This window comes from Sitophilus oryzae, unplaced genomic scaffold (genome assembly GCF_002938485.1).
Source record: "Sitophilus oryzae breed Bouriz unplaced genomic scaffold, Soryzae_2.0 scaffold_1177_pilon_pilon, whole genome shotgun sequence".
Taxonomy (NCBI): domain Eukaryota; kingdom Metazoa; phylum Arthropoda; class Insecta; order Coleoptera; family Curculionidae; genus Sitophilus; species Sitophilus oryzae.
Genome location: NW_022145812.1, coordinates 404,740 through 423,105, shown reverse-complemented (window position 1 = coordinate 423,105; position 18,366 = coordinate 404,740). Strand labels below are relative to the sequence as shown.

The 18,366-nt window shown below is 31.6% G+C and overlaps 1 protein-coding gene and 1 long non-coding RNA gene across 2 annotated transcripts; both read right to left on the bottom strand.

Moving 5' to 3' along the window:
- Nucleotides 1-500: 500 nt before the first annotated feature.
- On the bottom strand, nucleotides 501-3,060 carry LOC115889755. The gene is made up of 3 exons (XR_004051501.1): nucleotides 2,844-3,060; nucleotides 2,488-2,603; nucleotides 501-2,198 (listed from the first exon to the last, which is right to left on the bottom strand). It is a non-coding gene; the product is annotated as an uncharacterized LOC115889755 (long non-coding RNA).
- A 13,890-nt stretch (nucleotides 3,061-16,950) lies between these two features.
- LOC115889416 lies at nucleotides 16,951-18,048 on the bottom strand. Its single transcript, XM_030909405.1, has one exon. It carries the CDS (start codon nucleotides 18,046-18,048, stop codon nucleotides 16,951-16,953), a length of 1,098 nt encoding a protein of 365 aa, XP_030765265.1.
- Between the last annotated feature and the right edge of the window lie 318 nt (nucleotides 18,049-18,366).

The following is an 18,366-nucleotide window of genomic DNA, read 5'->3' as shown; positions in this document are numbered from 1 at the left end:
GCATTCTGCATACGTGACCAGCCCATCTTAAGCGGGACTTTGTAATCATGGCTACAATACTCTCGCAGTTAGCGTTTTCAAGGATCGTTACGTTTGAGACGTGCTGGAACCATTTTATTCTTAAGAGTTGTCTAAGATGTCTCTGTTGCAACTTATTTAATGCGTTCATGTGTCGGCGGTACGGCACCCAAGTTTCGCTTCCATATAACATGGTGGGAATTATTATCGCTCGGTACACCGCAAGTTTCGTTTTTGTGCGCAAGTCATGATTGTAGAAAACCCTGTCTTTTAATTTCCAGAATGCTCTTGAGGCGCTGCTAACCCTGTGCTGAATTTCAGAGTCGATATTGGCCCTTTCCGAAATCAAACTGCCGAGGTAATTGAATTCCGCTACATATTCCAACAGTTCATCTCCGATTTTTATAGCATAGTTGTGATCTTCCGGGGGAGTGCACATGATTTTAGTTTTATCGATATTCAGCTTAAGGGGGGGGGGGCATACGAGGCCTTGGGGGATCTAGACTTCAGTCTTCGCAGACAGGCATCTGGCAAGTCATTGTGGACTGGAAGATGGGGATTTGATAATATTTTCTGATATTCCTTAACGAGTCTTTCCTGTCTTCGAATACTGGGAGGTGCAATATGACTCAGAGTGGGCAGCCAAGGTAGAGGTGTGCTTTTTAAACAGCCGCTGACTATTCTCATAGTCTCATTAAGTTTGGTGTCAATTATCTTTAGATGGCAGCTGTTTAGCCAAACTGGGGCGCAATATTCAGCAACTGAGTAAACTAGGCTGAGAGCTGATGTTTTAAGAGTGGATGCGTTTGCGCCCCAAGTAGTACCGCAAAGTTTGTGTATTATATTATTTCTAGTAGTAGAAATTTTACTGCTGTATATAGGTTATAAAAATTTACTGATTGTAATTGAACTGTAGATCCTGTATTATTAATCAGGTAAATGATGGAGATAAATTATTGTGCTTGATTACAATTTTATTTTAAGATAAACTTTTTTAAACTACAATCTCAAAAATCGAATAATGAATAATGACATATACAAACTAAAATATATAGGAAACTGAAATGATACCGTCTGTTGGAGAATTCAGTGGCGCCATGCATCGGGTCGTTACACAACTTATGATACAATTTTATTTTATTTTACAGGAAACTTTACATTTTAACTACATGTAACTATATTGTTGCGTCCACTCTAGCGCCATCTATTATCAATTTTTGGAACGTAATTTTTGTACAGAAAATAGATGATTTTTCTTCTATTTCCTATTTTTTAATAAGAATAAGTTACTCTAAATGCGACATCGCTCCATTATATCGTATTGTTCTCAAACAGGTGACGTTTCATTTAGAATTAACTTATCCTCATCAAAAAATATGAAATAGAGAGAAAAAACAGCTATAGTTAATAAAATAAGAATAATTAACTGTGTGTGTGTGTGTGTGTATGTGTGTGGATATGTTGAATAATTATTATTAGTAATAACTTTATTAAAAAAAGTAAATAATACAAATTATACAATAAATAAAATTTCTTCTTCAGACGAAGGCTCGCACGGCACTGCTATACTTAACTTGTTCATATAAATACAATAATAATTGTAAATCAATACAATAGCATTAAATAATATAAAATGCAACTAACAAAGTTTTGTCGCGAACTTATTCGATGCGTGGCGAAAAAATGTGAATTGGATCAATGGTATCTATGTATAAAAATGCAGACCCACGGATTAAAGCGAAGTAACGCGAAGAATCAAAATACACGCAATTAATCCAATGACATTTTGGCGCTTCGCAAAAGTTTAAAGCATGATGAGCACTTGAGCGAAGCGCGCCGAAGCCGAAGCCATGCGAAGCACTGTTTTTCGCACGCTATGGATAATTAAAATTGTTTTAACCTGACCTTTTTAATTTTAGTATTATGCGTAGAGAAATATTATCTATGTGACGATTTGATAAAAACAATGGATTCATAACGATAATATAAAAATGCCTTTTGTCTGCATTTTTTCTCAATTTCCACCCAGGTGTTGTCTCGTCTCAATTCATTATGATAATTTGGATTCTCAACATAACTCTTTGTAGCTCTGTATAATCATAATGAATGTTTCATCATCCTTGATCTCAGTAATTAAACTGAATTCACAGGTTGTACGATTCCTTTGCTATGCTTGAGATCTGAAACAAATAAATATGTATAATTATGTGACACATCAAAAAAACCTCGAGTATGGTTTATAGGAGGAAAAAATTAAAAGTTGATGCCATTGAAGGGCTCTAAATCTCAACAGAAATTGGCTATGAACTTTTTATCTTAGTCTTTAAGTTAACACAAGCATTATTTTTCATAAGAAATAATTATGGAGTTTATATGCCTTATAAAAGTAGGATTCAAAAACAATTGCTAATGAAGGAAATTTACATTTCTGAGTAGTATGCTCCACTTATTATATTTTTTAATTCTTACCTAACTTGGTTGTAAACAACTGCCTGGGTTAAATTCTTAAAAGAGGTCTTACAAGAGACAGATCTTATACCTCACTCACAAAAACTGCATCATCTGCACTCTGGAAGATCCTTTCTCTAAAATGATAGATACAATTTAAAAAATCTAAAACGATAATTTTAATAAAACTTTGGAATATCTAATAATTGAATCACTCTCTGCCAAATTAAAGTCGCCAGTGCCATAACTTGTTTATTTACAGTTCAATTAAAATATTTTTTGTTATAAAGTTGATATGATATATTTTTTAAAATAATGTTCATCTTCATTACTGAATATTTTGCAACATTAATTTGGTCTACGGTGTAGGTACCTACCCTTTTCAGCTACTGCTTTTATCTCAGGTAAAAGTACATGTCTAATACCAACGAGAGAGTGGTCCACCAACAAGTTCTACAACAAATGTTTGTCTTTAAATACAGGGTTTATACCTGGATCGACATCACCGTGCACCAAATTACCAGTAGGTTGATCATCTAAAAGATTATTTTAATTTTATTAGATCAAAATATCTGAAAACGTTCTTTATTTAACTAAATACATATACTTATCTATATGAACTGTTGTATATAAAAAATTTACAATTAACTTCTAAACCTCTTTTTATTCCAGGTACGATCTTGATTACAAAAATGTAAATCACAAACTCTATAAATCTTTTAAATATCTTGCTGTGTTGTATTTTCCATTTTAAGGTTTCGCACTTGATATCACTTTTAAAATAATGTAGGATCGTTCTTCGAGAATGTATGTCTTTTGGAAAACAAATCCGGCATCGGAACAACATACTTATGAAAGGGTTTACGGCCTGATTCCATCATTGTTTTTAATAAAAAGTTTAAAAAATAACTAAAATTCCAGTAAAACTTTTTTCGATTTTTGACGGTCCATATTATTTGATTAGAACTGACTTGATTTGATTTGAACTGCCTAAATATTTTCGCCTTAAGCGCGACCGGTGGTTCGTCACAGAACTAATAAATTTGTGTATAACTGGTTGCGGTAAAAAAGTCCTTTCAAAGATCTCAATTTCAGTTTCCCATATAATAATGAATTATAATGATAAAACAAGTGACATCTGTCCAAAAAAGACAGCGATTTAGAGTAACAATTTGGTTATAAAATTTGTGACAGTGACAATTTTGGTTATGTAAAAGAAATACATATTCTATAACTAAACGTTCTCTAATATATTCTATAGTTTACTGGTTGCCTAACGATTAATATTAATTTAAAAATAAATTTCCAACATGCCGCCCACCTTGAAGGCAACACCCTTCACCACAGCACATTGTCGTAGAGTAGTTTGGCCTCTTCATTCTTCCTCCTTGTCTTCTTGAGGTAATAGACATATCTGACTGCACGTATCAAATCTCCCTTCTGAGTCTTCAACGTGACAACTCGAACGGTCCATCAGATCCTGGATGAACTTCTATTATTCTTCCAAGTTGCCAACACAAAGTAGGAGCATTCTCGTTTTTAATCAGTACGAGGTCTAATATTGACAGACAACGGTTTTCCCCATTTGGCACGTGTTTGTATAGTTCTGGCAGAAATTCTTGACTCCAACTTTTCTAGAAATGCTGGAATTCTTTGATACTGTCTCAATCTGTTAACTTCAAAATTAGTCAAATCGGCTTCGGGTAAGGCAGTTAAAAGACGATCAATTAAGAAATGTCCTAGTATCAATGCCATGGAATCATTGGGTTCGGAAGATTTAGGATAAAGAGGACGTGAATTTAGGATGGATTCTGGTTTAGAACAGTGACAAACTTTTCGTAAGTTAAATTTGTAGTCCCTAAAACTCTCTTTAAATGTGAGTTAGAAGATTTCATACCGGCCTCCCAAAGGCCTCCGAAATTTGGAGATTTAGGCGAATTAGAATGCGAAGTAATATTATCAACAGATAAATGATCTTTTATTGAATTTGATTCAGCTTCCAATAATTTAGTTAGTTTCTGTAGTTCATTGTTTCCCCCATAAAGTTAAGACCATTGTAATAAAATATATTTGAATGTTGACCACGTCTTGCGATACATATTTTCAAAATTGCGATAAATGCAACTAATAATGATGATCTGGGTCCCTTCACCAAATATTCAAGTGTTTTAAATTATTGGCAGTAGTTTTTCTTGATAAAATGTCCGCAGGATTGTCCTCAGATCTCACATGGTACCAATCTTTTGTATTTGTTAACGACTGAATTTAACTAACTAACCAAACAAATGATTTCCATTTTGTCGACTCACCTTTAATCCAAGTTAAGGTTATGGTTGAGTCTATCCATAAATACTCTAAGCGTCTACTTCTAAATTTACCGATATTTATACCTTTCTGATCAATCGTGCTAATAAAAGTGCTCCGCAAAGCTTTAGTCGTGGTAGTGATACTTGTTTTGTTGGAGCCACCTTAGATTTTGCACAAAATAAATTAGTAGTTACTAAACCAGAGTTATTAGTGCAACAAATATACACACATGCTCCGTACGCTCATTCTGAAGCGTCTGAGAATCTATGTAGTTCTATAATATAACAATTGGAATACATAACATGCTTCGGTATTTTAATATTATCATAAATCAATTGACAGTTGTGTTCATCTAGCATAAATCATGTTTGGCACATTATCATCCCATCCAAACGTAAGCTTAAATTTTTGCTATTATGTTTATTGGGCTCAATAATCCCGGAAGATCATATAAATTTCAAAGATTTGTGATAAAATTACTCGTTTAGTTTTAGTTATATTGCCCTTATGTGGTACTATATTAGAAAAATACTGAATACTATCATTATACGCATTCCAAAAAATGCCTAGTGTTTTATTACATGCGTTCTCGCTAAATTCTGAAACACTAACATCTAATACATTGCTAATATTGAGTTGTTTTAGTATGGTTTCGTCTTTGCATAATCACTTACGTCGTTCAAAATCTCCTCTTTTCAAAATGTAAGAAATTTGTTTCTAAATAGTTAAATTTCTGATGCCAGTCAACAAATCATCTATGTAAAAGTCAGATTTACTTGCTAACGGAAACTCATGTTCATGATTGCAACCTAACTAATACAGACATTTAATTGCTAAATAAGGCGCTGCTGCCGTCCCATATGTAACAGTATGTATATAACAGTCTTCCGGAGTGTAACGTCAAAATATTCGTTGTAAGGGTTTTTGTGTTGGTCCAATTTAAATATTTCTATATATTTTAGAAATATCAGCACTTAAGAAATATTTATATTTTCTAAAATGAAGAAGAATCGAAAAAATGTGATCTTGTAAAGTTAGTCCAACATATTGTACATCTTTAAATGATAAACCACTGTCTGTTTTTGCTGATGCATCAGATGCAACCTTAACCTTTGTTGTAAGACATTTTGTAGATTGTACTACCGCGTGATGAGGTAAATAGTAAGATATAAGTATTTCATTAGGATCTGGTTTAAACTCAGACATGTGACCTAACTTTAAATAATCAGCCATAAAATAATTACAAAAATAATTAATATGTATTCTGTTATCAGATTATGATCCCTAATTAATTTTCTTTCCATCGAATGAAATCGATTTATTGCTGTTTCTTCCGAACTATCTAAATAATTAGTAGTTTTAGCAAAACGGTCTTCACAAAATTGTTCATCCTTTGATAAAATTTTATCTTTATATTCTGCCTCTTCTAATTTCCAAAAATTCTGTAGACTCTTTTGCTGATCTATGCTAACTGTACAACAATTTACTTGAATTATTTGTCTGGTTACCTTCAAAAGAGCCTGCTATTATCCAGCCAAATTGTGAATTTTGTAAAACTGGCAAATTGTCTTCTAAGTCTTTCTTAACCAGGTCACAAAATAGATCAAAACACAGATGACCCTAATAATAAATCTATTTTTCCACCTTGATCAAATGTTGGATCAGCTAACTGTATTTGATGATTTAAATTTAATGATCCTGAATGGTGAATTATTTAATTATCAAATGATACTGTAGGTAAGTTTTCTGTAATATTTTTTTTTCACTAAATACTTGACGCTTAATGAAAAATTGTTGTAACATGACTTTATGTTCACATCTACTAATCTGTTTATTGAAGTTGATATTTTACCTAGCCCTGTAACTAAATGATTTGTTTTAATGCTCTTTAAATCTAATTGTTCACATAAGGAATTAGAAATAAAGTTACTTTGTTACCCACTATCTAAAAGTGCTCGACATGATACAAAAGTGTTATCGGTTGGTAAAAGTACCTGACTGCTCAAATTTGTGTTTAATTTCTCTTGTACTGAACAAACTGATTTTAAAGCACAACCAGCTACTATAGGTTCAATTGGTATATTCCCCGAGCTATTACTTACTACTTCTGCTAATGCTCTTTCAAAATGTAATAGCGTGTTGTGAGACTTGTACTTTCTTCATTTACTTGTTGACTGGCATTAATCGCATCTATGTCCAGATCTCAAAGAATTTAAACATAATTTTAATTCTTTTAGTCTATTGATCTTTCTTTAGTATCTAATTGCAGAAACGACGGACAGTTATAAAGAGCATGTTCCTCTTTACAATGAAAACATGAAATTGTCCTAGTACTACAAACTTGTGATAAAATTACTTTATTTTTAAATTTAGAAATATTGTATTTATCCGATCATTATTCCTTATCTACCTTTGAGCTATGTGCTAAATGTTCTAAAATTTCACACCGTTTATTTAAAAATTTAGTCATATCTTGTGTTTCGACTTCCAATTGAGCCTGTTCAAATTCTTCAAACATTGATAAAGTTTTTTCGTGTCTAATATGCAGTTCAGAAATGATTTGAGGAGTTAAGTGATCCATATCCAACTCATCAACATAGTAATCCTTCTTAGTTTTCTATCGATAGCGTCTCTCTTTGCGATTACTTTCGCTATTGTTCAAAATGAAAAAAAATGAAATTAATAAAATATAGGTGATTTGAGGCAAGGACAGATACTGACAGGAAAGTTTTGGGAGGTTTGGAATCGACCCTTTTGTTTTCGTGGTCCAAAATTGCCCGACTGCCTTGCTCTTCAATGGTTATGGGTTTGGAATAGCCCTTTTCATCTTCGGGATCCAAACAATGCCTGAACTGCCTAGATGCTTCAACGATTACAAAAAATGCTTTTTGTTTTCCATGTGCTTTCTCTGTTTACCAATTTATCTCCATTCATCCGGCGCCAAGGACCAAATTATATTTGAAATTGAATTGTACTTTCTGTATCATTAATCCGGTAAATGATGGAGATAAATAATTGTGCTTGATTATAATTTTATTTTAAAATAAACTTTTTTAAACGACAGTTTAACAGAATTATAATGACAAGACAAGCGACATCTGTCTAAAAAAGACATCGATTTAGAGTATACTCTGTTTTTTTTCTCAGGTAAGATTTCGACAGACGATGACAGAAGAAAAGCAGATGACGTCCCATACCAATCTATTTATTTTACTAAAAAAAGTTTCTAAATATTTTTAAGTTATCTATGGATGGGTTTAAATATAAATCCGTCATGCGTCGTGTCTTGTTGTTTTTAACCAGTTTTATTGGTTTATTTAAAAAATGACAGATCGTATTTCAATTTTATTGGTTTGGCGGAATGATGAACGACAAACGGACGCCGATGCGTATAAACTCGCCTTTAGATTTTTGTAATTTTTGACGCTTGTCAAAGTCTTGCCAGATTATAGGTTATAATTTTGTGTCAACTTTTGTTTTTGTTAAATACCCTGCGTTTTGGAAGATGATGCATTTTGATTCGTATTATTACGTGTGTTTTGTGTCTTTTGAAGTCAAGTGGAGGAAAAATCGAGTGAAAATTAACTGTACACCCAGAGCACAGTTTATGGTTAATACTCGCTGCCCAGGCAGAAAGTCTTATACACCAATGAAGTTGCCATCGATAAAGTTTGTATACAATTTCGTCGTAGATAAGTGCATCTCGTATATGGTAGAAGGATCAAACTAAACACATACTAAAAACTGGAGTAGCTATAAAATATCGACATCACACGATAGGTAAATAATGGATTTTAGTACTGCAGAAAAATAATGTCAAAAAGGTACTGGTTTAAAAAATTAAGATTAAAGTTAATTAATCAACCTTTAAGGTATAAAAATTTGGTAGGTGTTATTATTAATAAAATAGTTTGTTTTATTTACCTATGTTGTTTTATTTATTCCTGTGGAATATTACAAAATGCGGGTAGTTTCATAAAGCTTGTAAGTAAATAATAGTTCTTTTTATATTTTTTTTTTGGTATGTAGTGTCTTGTCTTGTTTGTTTTGTATTAACACATACCGTTTTTATTAAATAAAATAACTCGATTACATTTTTTCAGTTTCATACAGTTTTTTTCACAATATTTTGAAGTAATCACTTGTCATCTTGTCAATCAAATTTTAAATATTTACTGCTATGCGTTCCAGTTGTACCAACTTATTTCTTTGTAAAATAAAATAAACTACTTTGAAATTAAAATGACAGACACATCTATCACTGTCAAGGATCTTCTCGTTGGACAGACTATAACGATTTGGTTATAAAATTTAGAGTGACAATTTTGGTTATGCAAAATAGATACATATTCTATAGTTTACTGGTTGCTTAACAATTAACGCGAATTTAAAAACAAATCCCCAACACTCATATTCCCTATTAAAATAACAACAACCGAATCCAAGCAAAAACTCTCAAATTGCATCTTTATATGGATATGGTAGTAGTATAATTGGAGGATAAAATTTTATTTTTAATTAAAAATACTAAAGCCCCATACTCACTATTTTGTTTGTTTGACACAGTGGTTCTCTTGCTTCGTTCATATTCACTGTAGTGTCTGTATTTGTTGCCATTATGTAATTACACACCACAAGACTTCAATCAGTGCTGAAATTGATTAAGTAACGCCTACTTTTGATTGCTGCAACACAAGCATGTTATATAGTCATTTCGCTTTGTAGTGGACGTGTAGTTATGTAGTGGACGCAATCTCATTAAGTTGTGATTATCTACGCCTTTAATCTGGAAACTTTTTGTCTAAACTCGATTATAACGATATTAGGGAATATTTTTAAAATAGCAGAAATATGTTTTTATCTCGAAATATCTAGTAAGCTATAACAGTTTTCAAAAATCCTAAAAGCGCAAATTTGACCTTATAAAATTGTAATTCTTTCTCTATTTGACCGACTCTCTAGCTTCATTAGTGTCCCAGATTCCCATAGAGAATGTCTAAAATAAATTCACCCTCTCTATTATGAAAAATACCACTAGGGATTGTCCATATAATAATTTGTTTTCTAAATAATGCCAGCAAGAACTTCCCAAAGTTTGTCAAACTACTTTTAAAGCAGAAAGTAAGTACCTACTATGATGCAAATAATCTTAAAAAAAATTCCACTAGTTAATTTTACCTCGTACATATAGTTTTGGTTGTTTTTGTCATAATTCACACAAATATTGCTAATTATAAAATGAGTCCCACCTCGATAATGGAAGAGTTATTCGTATTTTACATAGCTTCAGTCAATATTTATTTAGATCTAAATTTACGTTTTCCTTAAATTAATTTATTCAATAAATTTAAGTAAATTTTTGACAAACAAACTACCATCAGATATTTTTGCGAGCTATTTAGAGTGCTAAAATTTGGTATACTTACTTACGTTGAATTAGAAATAAATAAAAACAAACAAAATAAACAACTTTTTTACATCAAGTTACTGAAATATCAGAAAATATTCGACATTTTATTCATGGCGAATATCCGAACTAACAGGGTATATTTTTATGTAATTTTCCTAGCTTTTATTTTGATGCAAATCAAAAGCTAATCCATAATCAAAGTTAGGTAATTGCTGCATATAGAGTTTTCGGCTATTTTTGGATTATATAAGAAATTTTTTAGATACTCACATTCTATTGTCCTTAGAGATTGCAAATATGCTGGGGGAGAAGAGAAATTGTGTTTCTTTAAGTATTTTTTCAACCAAACAAACTTACGGGACCGGGGAGCAAATAGGGGTACTGGGTGGGGTAAAAACAATATTCTGATTAAAGATACTCATAACGTAACCATTTTACAATCCTTTAATTAAGCTTTTAATGTAAAATTTCTTCAAAAAATCTATGAAAAACTGTTTTATTCAGAAATCATTGGCAGGTTACATTGAAGGATATGTTGACGGTAGTGAAGGTTGAATTTTGACAAACATTGTGAATTGATGCATAGTTGCCAAATCAGCTAGTAAATTGTCCGGAATTTCATGCATCCTTTTTTTAAATCGCCACCAGCGGTATAGAGAATTTCTTAGTTATAGCTCTAGCAATGAAAACACACTGAGCGTTTTGGTTGGTTTGGTTTTGGTTGGTATTGTCTTGGTTGGTTTGGTTTAGATTGGGTTGGTCTTGTTTGGTTTGATTCTTTGTTTTAACAAAATTGCATTTTTCCTCAACTCAAGCTCTTTATGTTTGCCTCAACAGCATTAGAATAGACGCTTCATTTTATAGAATATTATTATTATATTTTTCAATGTTTGTTTTATTTAATTTAGTTTGATTTTGGCTACAGATATAAAAATTTTATAGGAAATTCAGTGGGACTGTCAAGATTACTTTCCCTTCTGTCGGTGTCATGTCAAATCAAGTGTTAAAGTTCTCATAACGTCAAATATGTGTCAAATATTAAACTAAAATATTTTGAAATTCCGTGCATAATCTATAATTTCTAAATTTTTTTAAATGGAAAATGCGATTTTTCTATATTTGTATGTCATGTTTTACCAGCACCCCTATTCGCTCAGTTTGTTTGGTTGAAAAAATACTTAAAGAAATACAATTTCTCTTCTCCCCCAGCATATTTGCAATCTCTAAGGTTAATAGAATGTGAGCATAGAATTTTTTTTCCAATACAAAAATAGCCGAAAACCGTATATGTAACTGTTACCCAAAGTTATTCTACTAAATCAAATAATTAAAATAATTTCTATATACAGAAAAGTCCACAGACTTCGAGACATAGGAAAATCAAGTCCATTTGTCGTGTGTCCAAATTTTGACAAGTTTTCAAAAATGACATTTTTGTTAGACTGACGTTTAATTTCATTTTATTTAAACTAAGAAGTTCGAAATTATTTATCTCAGATTCTTGAATTGCATTTAAAAATGGATGTATATCACGTTAATGAAAAAATTCAGATAATTAAGTAGATTTATCAGAACAAGTCGATTGAAGAAATAAAAACGGGATTCAGATAAGCTTTCGAGAATAGACCGGTGCCTTCAAAAGCCTCCATTCACAGGATAAAAGAAAATTTTGAAAAATATGGCTGCGTTACTCCCCACATACATATGAAACTAAAAATTGAAGATAATTCTCGTAAGGAAACATAAGTCTTAATATGCACTGCAATTGAGGAAAATCCAAATAGAAGCCGTGTACAAGTTGCTGAAGCAGTAAATTCAAGTACAACAACAGTTAAAAGGGTCCTCAAAAAACATGGTTATCGTTCAAGAAAAGCTAAAAAGGTTCATGAAATTTTCCCCGACGATCAATTTCGCCGTATGGAGTTTTGTGAAATAATGATGGAAAAGGTAAATCTTGACGAAAAGGCCTGACTGACTGGCCTGAATTTACTTTCTTAGGAGAATTGTTTTTACTGATGAGTCGTCCTTTTCCTGATTAAATCGGCAAAACTCCACGCAAATGGGATATTGGTCAAGAGAAAATTTTATAGGTTTTATAATCTGCTCACCCAATATCCATAAAAACTAAATGTTTGGGCAGGTATTGTAGGGAACACGTTATTGGACCATTTTTTTATTGGGGGCAATTTAAATACTACGAAATATTTTGATTTATTGCAACAGCAAATTGTACCGGCGATTCGACGATTATTTGGTGATATTTGGTGGCAATAAGATGGGTGTCCAGCACACAATGGTCGTATTGTGCAAGAATATTTAAACAATACTTAATAGGGCAATAGACTAATTAGTGGGCATGGAACCATCTTGTGGCCGCCAAGGTCACCTCACTTCTCGGTGAATGATTTCTTTTTATGGGGGTACATAAAATCTAAAATTTACGGCCATGAAGAAATTCAAAACTTGGAACAGTTAAGGAGCAATGTGAGGAGGGGATTTTATGATCGTTTGGGTTATTGTTTAATGCAAGAGGGAGGCATTTTTGAAAAAAAAATTGTAATTTATTAAATTTCATTATCCTGTTTTTTTACCGTTTACCCATTACCTACCTTGACGAACATGGGAAAACAAAGGTCCTTTTCAGGACCACAAATATTTTAATGGAAAAATTTGTTACTTTTATTTTTTTTGGATTAAAAAACAAAAGTTGTTAATATAATACCAATTTAAAAGTGTTTTAGTAGTGTTAATGCACACTATGTTATAAAATTTATTATTATTATAATGTAGGTACATTGTTAATACTATTATTCATTCGCAATGAATATGCAATGGCATTAAGGCCCAATTGCACCAATGATTTAAATTTTCCTTAAAGATAAGTAGAGCTTATAATGAGCTATATTTATATTTACTTTAATATTCACGTTAAATGAGGGAATTTGACTGATACAATTTTTGAATTTGAATTGTTTTTAATGATACTAACAATTTTAGTTCAATTTTTAATAAAATTTATTTAATATTAATAGAAATCTAAGAGATTTGAAACCTCTTTTAGCGATTTATAACATTCTCAAATGAATTACAGGTGCCCTTATTTTCTATGAAAACCACACAGATTTTTTCATACTCGCTACAGTTGCTATAAAAAACATAAATAAATGAATAGGGACACTCTTTATTCTCTTAGTTTCATAGGAATTACGTTTTTAAAGAAAAAGTCACAGTTATAACTCGACTTAAGCTAAGAAAACCTTAAATATCGCGGTGCAATTGGCCATACATTGTGTGAAAATTGCGACACACGCTAAATGGACTTAATTTTTCCTATGTCTCGAAGTCTGTGGACCTTTCTGTATAATTCGGGCTTTATCCTTGATACTGTATATTCTTTTTATAAGAATTTGTGAAAACCCTAATAAATATAAACATTTATTGACATTGGCCTTAAGTACTACTTATAAATAGTTTTGATAAAGTACGTTGATTTCCAATAGATTGTAGTTGTCCAAACATTGAGGAGTTATTTTTATTTGATTAATTCAAAAATTCATATAGGTATGTTTATCAAATATTTTGCGGATTTGAAGTGCAATAAATTAATCTGAATATTTCTTGATGACATTTCTGTAATCTTAGACAAATATAGGTGAATTTATTTTTTAGAAAAAATGGAGCAGAATTTTATAAGTATTAACATGGATTTTAAAAGTATTAACTATTGATTGCTTAATGCCTATAACTGAACAAACTAACGTGTAGATTTAGTTTTCGTTGACCCAATAATGAGTCAATATAAACATTGTATTTTTAATATTTTTATATACAACATGTGCCATCTCTCGTGGGGAGGTTCCTCACGTAAAAATAAGATTTATTTTTTATATCAACCTAGGTCCGATTCTGCTTTATTTCGTAACTACAGGGTGTTAAAGTCTTAATAATTTTTCGATTTATTATAATTTTCTTTCAAGTAGTTTTAGTGATTTGAATGAAATTTTGAGGGTAAAATTTCCTATACGTGTCAAATTCATCAGGGACGTGTATGTAGGTTATCACTGGAATATCTTTCAAAAAAAAAGCATGTACGGAACTGACTTTTTTTCTTTTGATATCAAAATTGGTGTAGGCCGTTTAATGCGAATTAAAAATTATCTCTTGATATTATGTCGAATTCGCCCTCCTTGATGAGATAAACGCAATTTTATTATTCACAATTAATAAAATTAAAATAAAAATGAAATTAATAAATTATTTATTTTACCTAAGTTATCACTAAGTATTATTAGTATTAGTTATTATTACTATTAGTCCAACCTACAGCAATTTCAAATTAAAAAAAAATGGTATTTAAGATAATTACAAAAAAAACTAATTTTAAAAATGTTTAACACCCTGTTTAGAGTTACAGGTACTATGTTTATAGGAACTTTTTTTCATATTTTTTGATGAGAAATCAACGAATAATTATTTAAAACTTTCGCAAATTAATTATATTAAAAAATTTTAAGGTTGCTCTTAGGCTTGGATCAAGGCAAATTAATAAAATTCCGTTTATCTCATCAAGGAGGCCGAAACCGACAAAATATAAAGAGACAAATGTTAATGGGCATTAAACTTCTTACACTATTTCGCTTACAAGAGGAAAAAAGTCACTGGCGTACATGCTTTTTTTAGAAAAATTCCAGTGATAACCCATATGCACGTCGCTGGTGAATATGGCAACACTTTTTTAGCCCTAAAATATGTAGCATTTATAGTAACTTTTACCCTCACAATTTCATTCAAATCGCTAAAAGCACTTGGAAGAAAAGTATAATAAATCGAAAAAATATTAAGACTTTAACACCCTCTATAGCTAGGAAACAAAGCAGAATCAGACCTATGTTGATATAAAAAAAAATCTTATTTTTACGTGAGGAATCTCTCCACGAGAGATGGCACATGTTTTTTGAAACAATCTGTATAAGAAAAACTGAAAAATATACATTTTTTATTTATTTATTAATATCTCTGAAACTATCGAAGTATATTTACTCATATCTTAGGATTATGTAGTGATCTGAAAGGAAGCCAAAAATGCAATAATATACAAGGTGTAGTATTTTAAGAAAATCATCCCAATCCACCCACACTTTTTTGAGCCATCCTATAGAAGTTAAAATATTTCCCTGAAATATATCCCCGTACATACTTTAGGTTTGCACTTAAAAAAAATCCCAAGTTTTTTTATTCTAGGAGCTACAGATGCCCGACGCACTATTGCCAAACCTTGTATAAGCGAAAAATACGAATTGGAAAGAAATATGTTTGTAATAGGCTTTCTACAGTATGTACGAAATAGCCTGAAATATGTCGAATAGTGAAAGGGATTATTTCGTACTGCCTCGTGTAATGAAAATAAGCCGAGACGAAATAAAATTAGGCGATATTTCCTCGAAATATCCCTTTTTATTATTCAACCTCGACATAGTTCGGGCTATTTCGCGCACAGTGTAGAGGCCGTTTAAGGATTTGTAATACGCCATTTAATATAACCCCCAAATTTATAAAACGTGCAATTTGGAAACAATAAATATGGGGACAAATATGCAAAGGAGTATTTTTATAAAAAATTGTGCTAAGTTCGTTCTAAGTGTAAGTTTTGTATAATTTGTCCACTAAAAATAATATACTTTCGAAGTCATACTATTCTAGATATAAACGTAAACGTAATTAAAAAAATGATATTAACCCCTCTCCTCCCTCGTGCTCATATTAATAATTACAATTAGGTATAAAGGCGCATTCTCACGACTCGTCTACTTGGCAAGTATTTTTTATTGGCATACAGGGTCTGGCGATATTGCTGCGTAGTTCCTATAATAAATAACTTAGAAATTCTGTAAACAGGGCCGAGCCGCCCATGTGTGCGAAGTGTGCGGTGCACACAGGCGCCAAGACGAAAAGGGCGCCGGATGAAATGCCAGCGCCAATTGTTTTAAATTAGTTTTGTTACACAAATCCAAAACTTACTGGTAAATTCCAAAACGAAATAATTTATACAGGTACTTAGTGGCAAATTTCAACATTTCATTTTGAATTTATGTTGAATATACTATTAAATGCAACTCACCAAAGTGGGATTATGGTAAAGTTTACAACATTGCTCAACAATCAAAAGAATCCTCATTTCTCAAATGCAGTAGTAAAAATCAACTTTTAAAATACACGTGAAAACTAACTACAAAAACTTTATAAAAAACAATACAACGTGTATGTGAGTACAAAGTCAAAGCACGAAAATTGCATGTCAAAAATCTTAAAATACAATAGCAATTAATTCTGCTTCATGAACGATCCAATTATTTTATTGTAAATACTTAAAAGACAAAAGAAACGAATTAATTTTCAAGATTTTCTTTACAGTAAAGTGCGTTTCTGTTAGCACCGCCGATCGTTCACTAACGAACACCATAGTTTCAAAAAAGGTAAAATATGTTACTCTTGATAAGTAAAAAAGGATAAACTTATGCATATAATAAAAAGAGTGAAAGAGAAACAACTACATAGAAATATTTTGACACATTGGTTCGTTTCATCAGCGAGAGAATTGAAAAGAAAAGCAAGATCTCAAAAAAGAGGGAATTGTAATACAAATTTTAGTATAAAATAATATCTTAACATTCAAATGACATTAAGGATGGTGAAATACAAAAAGCGATAAAAATCTTTTCAAAAACTCAACAATCAAACCCCACCCACACTACAGTATGAAAATATAACTATTGAGAACCTTGAGTAGCCACTTGTCGCAATGAACCATAGTTGCCACTGTACAAGTCTAAAATGTAACCGTAAATGACACTAAGACTCTGGGTGTCACTTCTTTTATTCATGGTGTTAGCTTGTGAATTTATGTGAACCATTTCAAGAAAAGTTCTTTTACAAAATGAGTCAGCTCTATCCAGAATCTCAGCACCATCCCAGTCTATCTTGTGGTCTAAATTGTTAACATGTTCCGACAATGCACATGACAAAACGCCCCTTCTACAGTCACTTTTATGAGATGTGATACGACCTTTTAAGTTTCTAGAAGTTTGGCCTATATAAGACAAATCGCAATCTCTACATTGCAACCTGTACACAACATTCCAATTTTCCATTATCTGAAGTGGTGTCTTAGTTCTCGAATAGAGTTTAGAGAGAGCCTTGACTTGTTTGTTAGCAATTTTAATATTATTATATTGTCTGAAAACGTTTGCAAGTTTATATGTAAGATTATCTATATAAGGTAAAGAGAAATAACTGACAAGTTGTCCATTTTGATCCTCTGTCACTCGGTTAGGCTCAAGAGGAGTATTAGTGATATTAGGTAGTTGTTGTGCTGTAGGTTCCTGGTTATTATTGTTCACTATAGCTGTATGAAACAAAAACCTATTAATGATTTTTTCTGGATAAGAATTGTCAATCAAAATATTTTTTAAAAGAGCCACAGATTCCTCTACATAATCAGAGTGGCTTAGTTTAACTGCTCTAGACTTCATTCCCAAAATTAAATTTATTTTTGATGTCATTGTGTGATATGAATGGTAGCTGATGAAACGATTTGTTTTAAGGATGTTATTTTCTGTCCTCATAACCAACATATCAAGAAACAGAACAGCTCTGTTCGTTTCTTCTTCCACAGTGAATTGAATATACCTGTCGTAGGTATTAAAAAATTCTAAAGTCATGCCTATCTGATATTTAGGAACAGCCAGTAACAAATCATCTACGTAGCGCTTAACAAAGGGAATATGATGTGGCATGTAATGTAGACAATCCTTAACCAGATCGTCCAACACAAAATTTACTAAAATGGGTGAAATTTTAGAACCCATAGGGGTGCCAAAAATCTGTTTGTAATACGTACCATTGAAAATAGTAAAATTAGAATCAAAAATAAACTCTATTACCCGCTCGAGTGTTTCGAAATCAAATGGACAACACGGGGAAATACTATTCCAATTATTACGCAAACTTTTCAGAACCACCTCCATAGAGAGGTTAGTAAACAAAGAAACTGAAAAAAATGAAAAAGAATCCCTGACATAATAATCATTGTCAACATTATACGCCCTAGTAAGAATATCTGGTTATATAAGAATATCTGTTATATAAGAATATCTGTTATATATTTGGCCAACTGAGCTGTTCCG

Coding starts and splice junctions, on each gene's coding strand:
- LOC115889416 (XM_030909405.1), bottom strand. CDS start 18,048: ATGGGTTCTAAAATTTCACCCATTTTAGTAAATTTTGTGTTGGACGAT.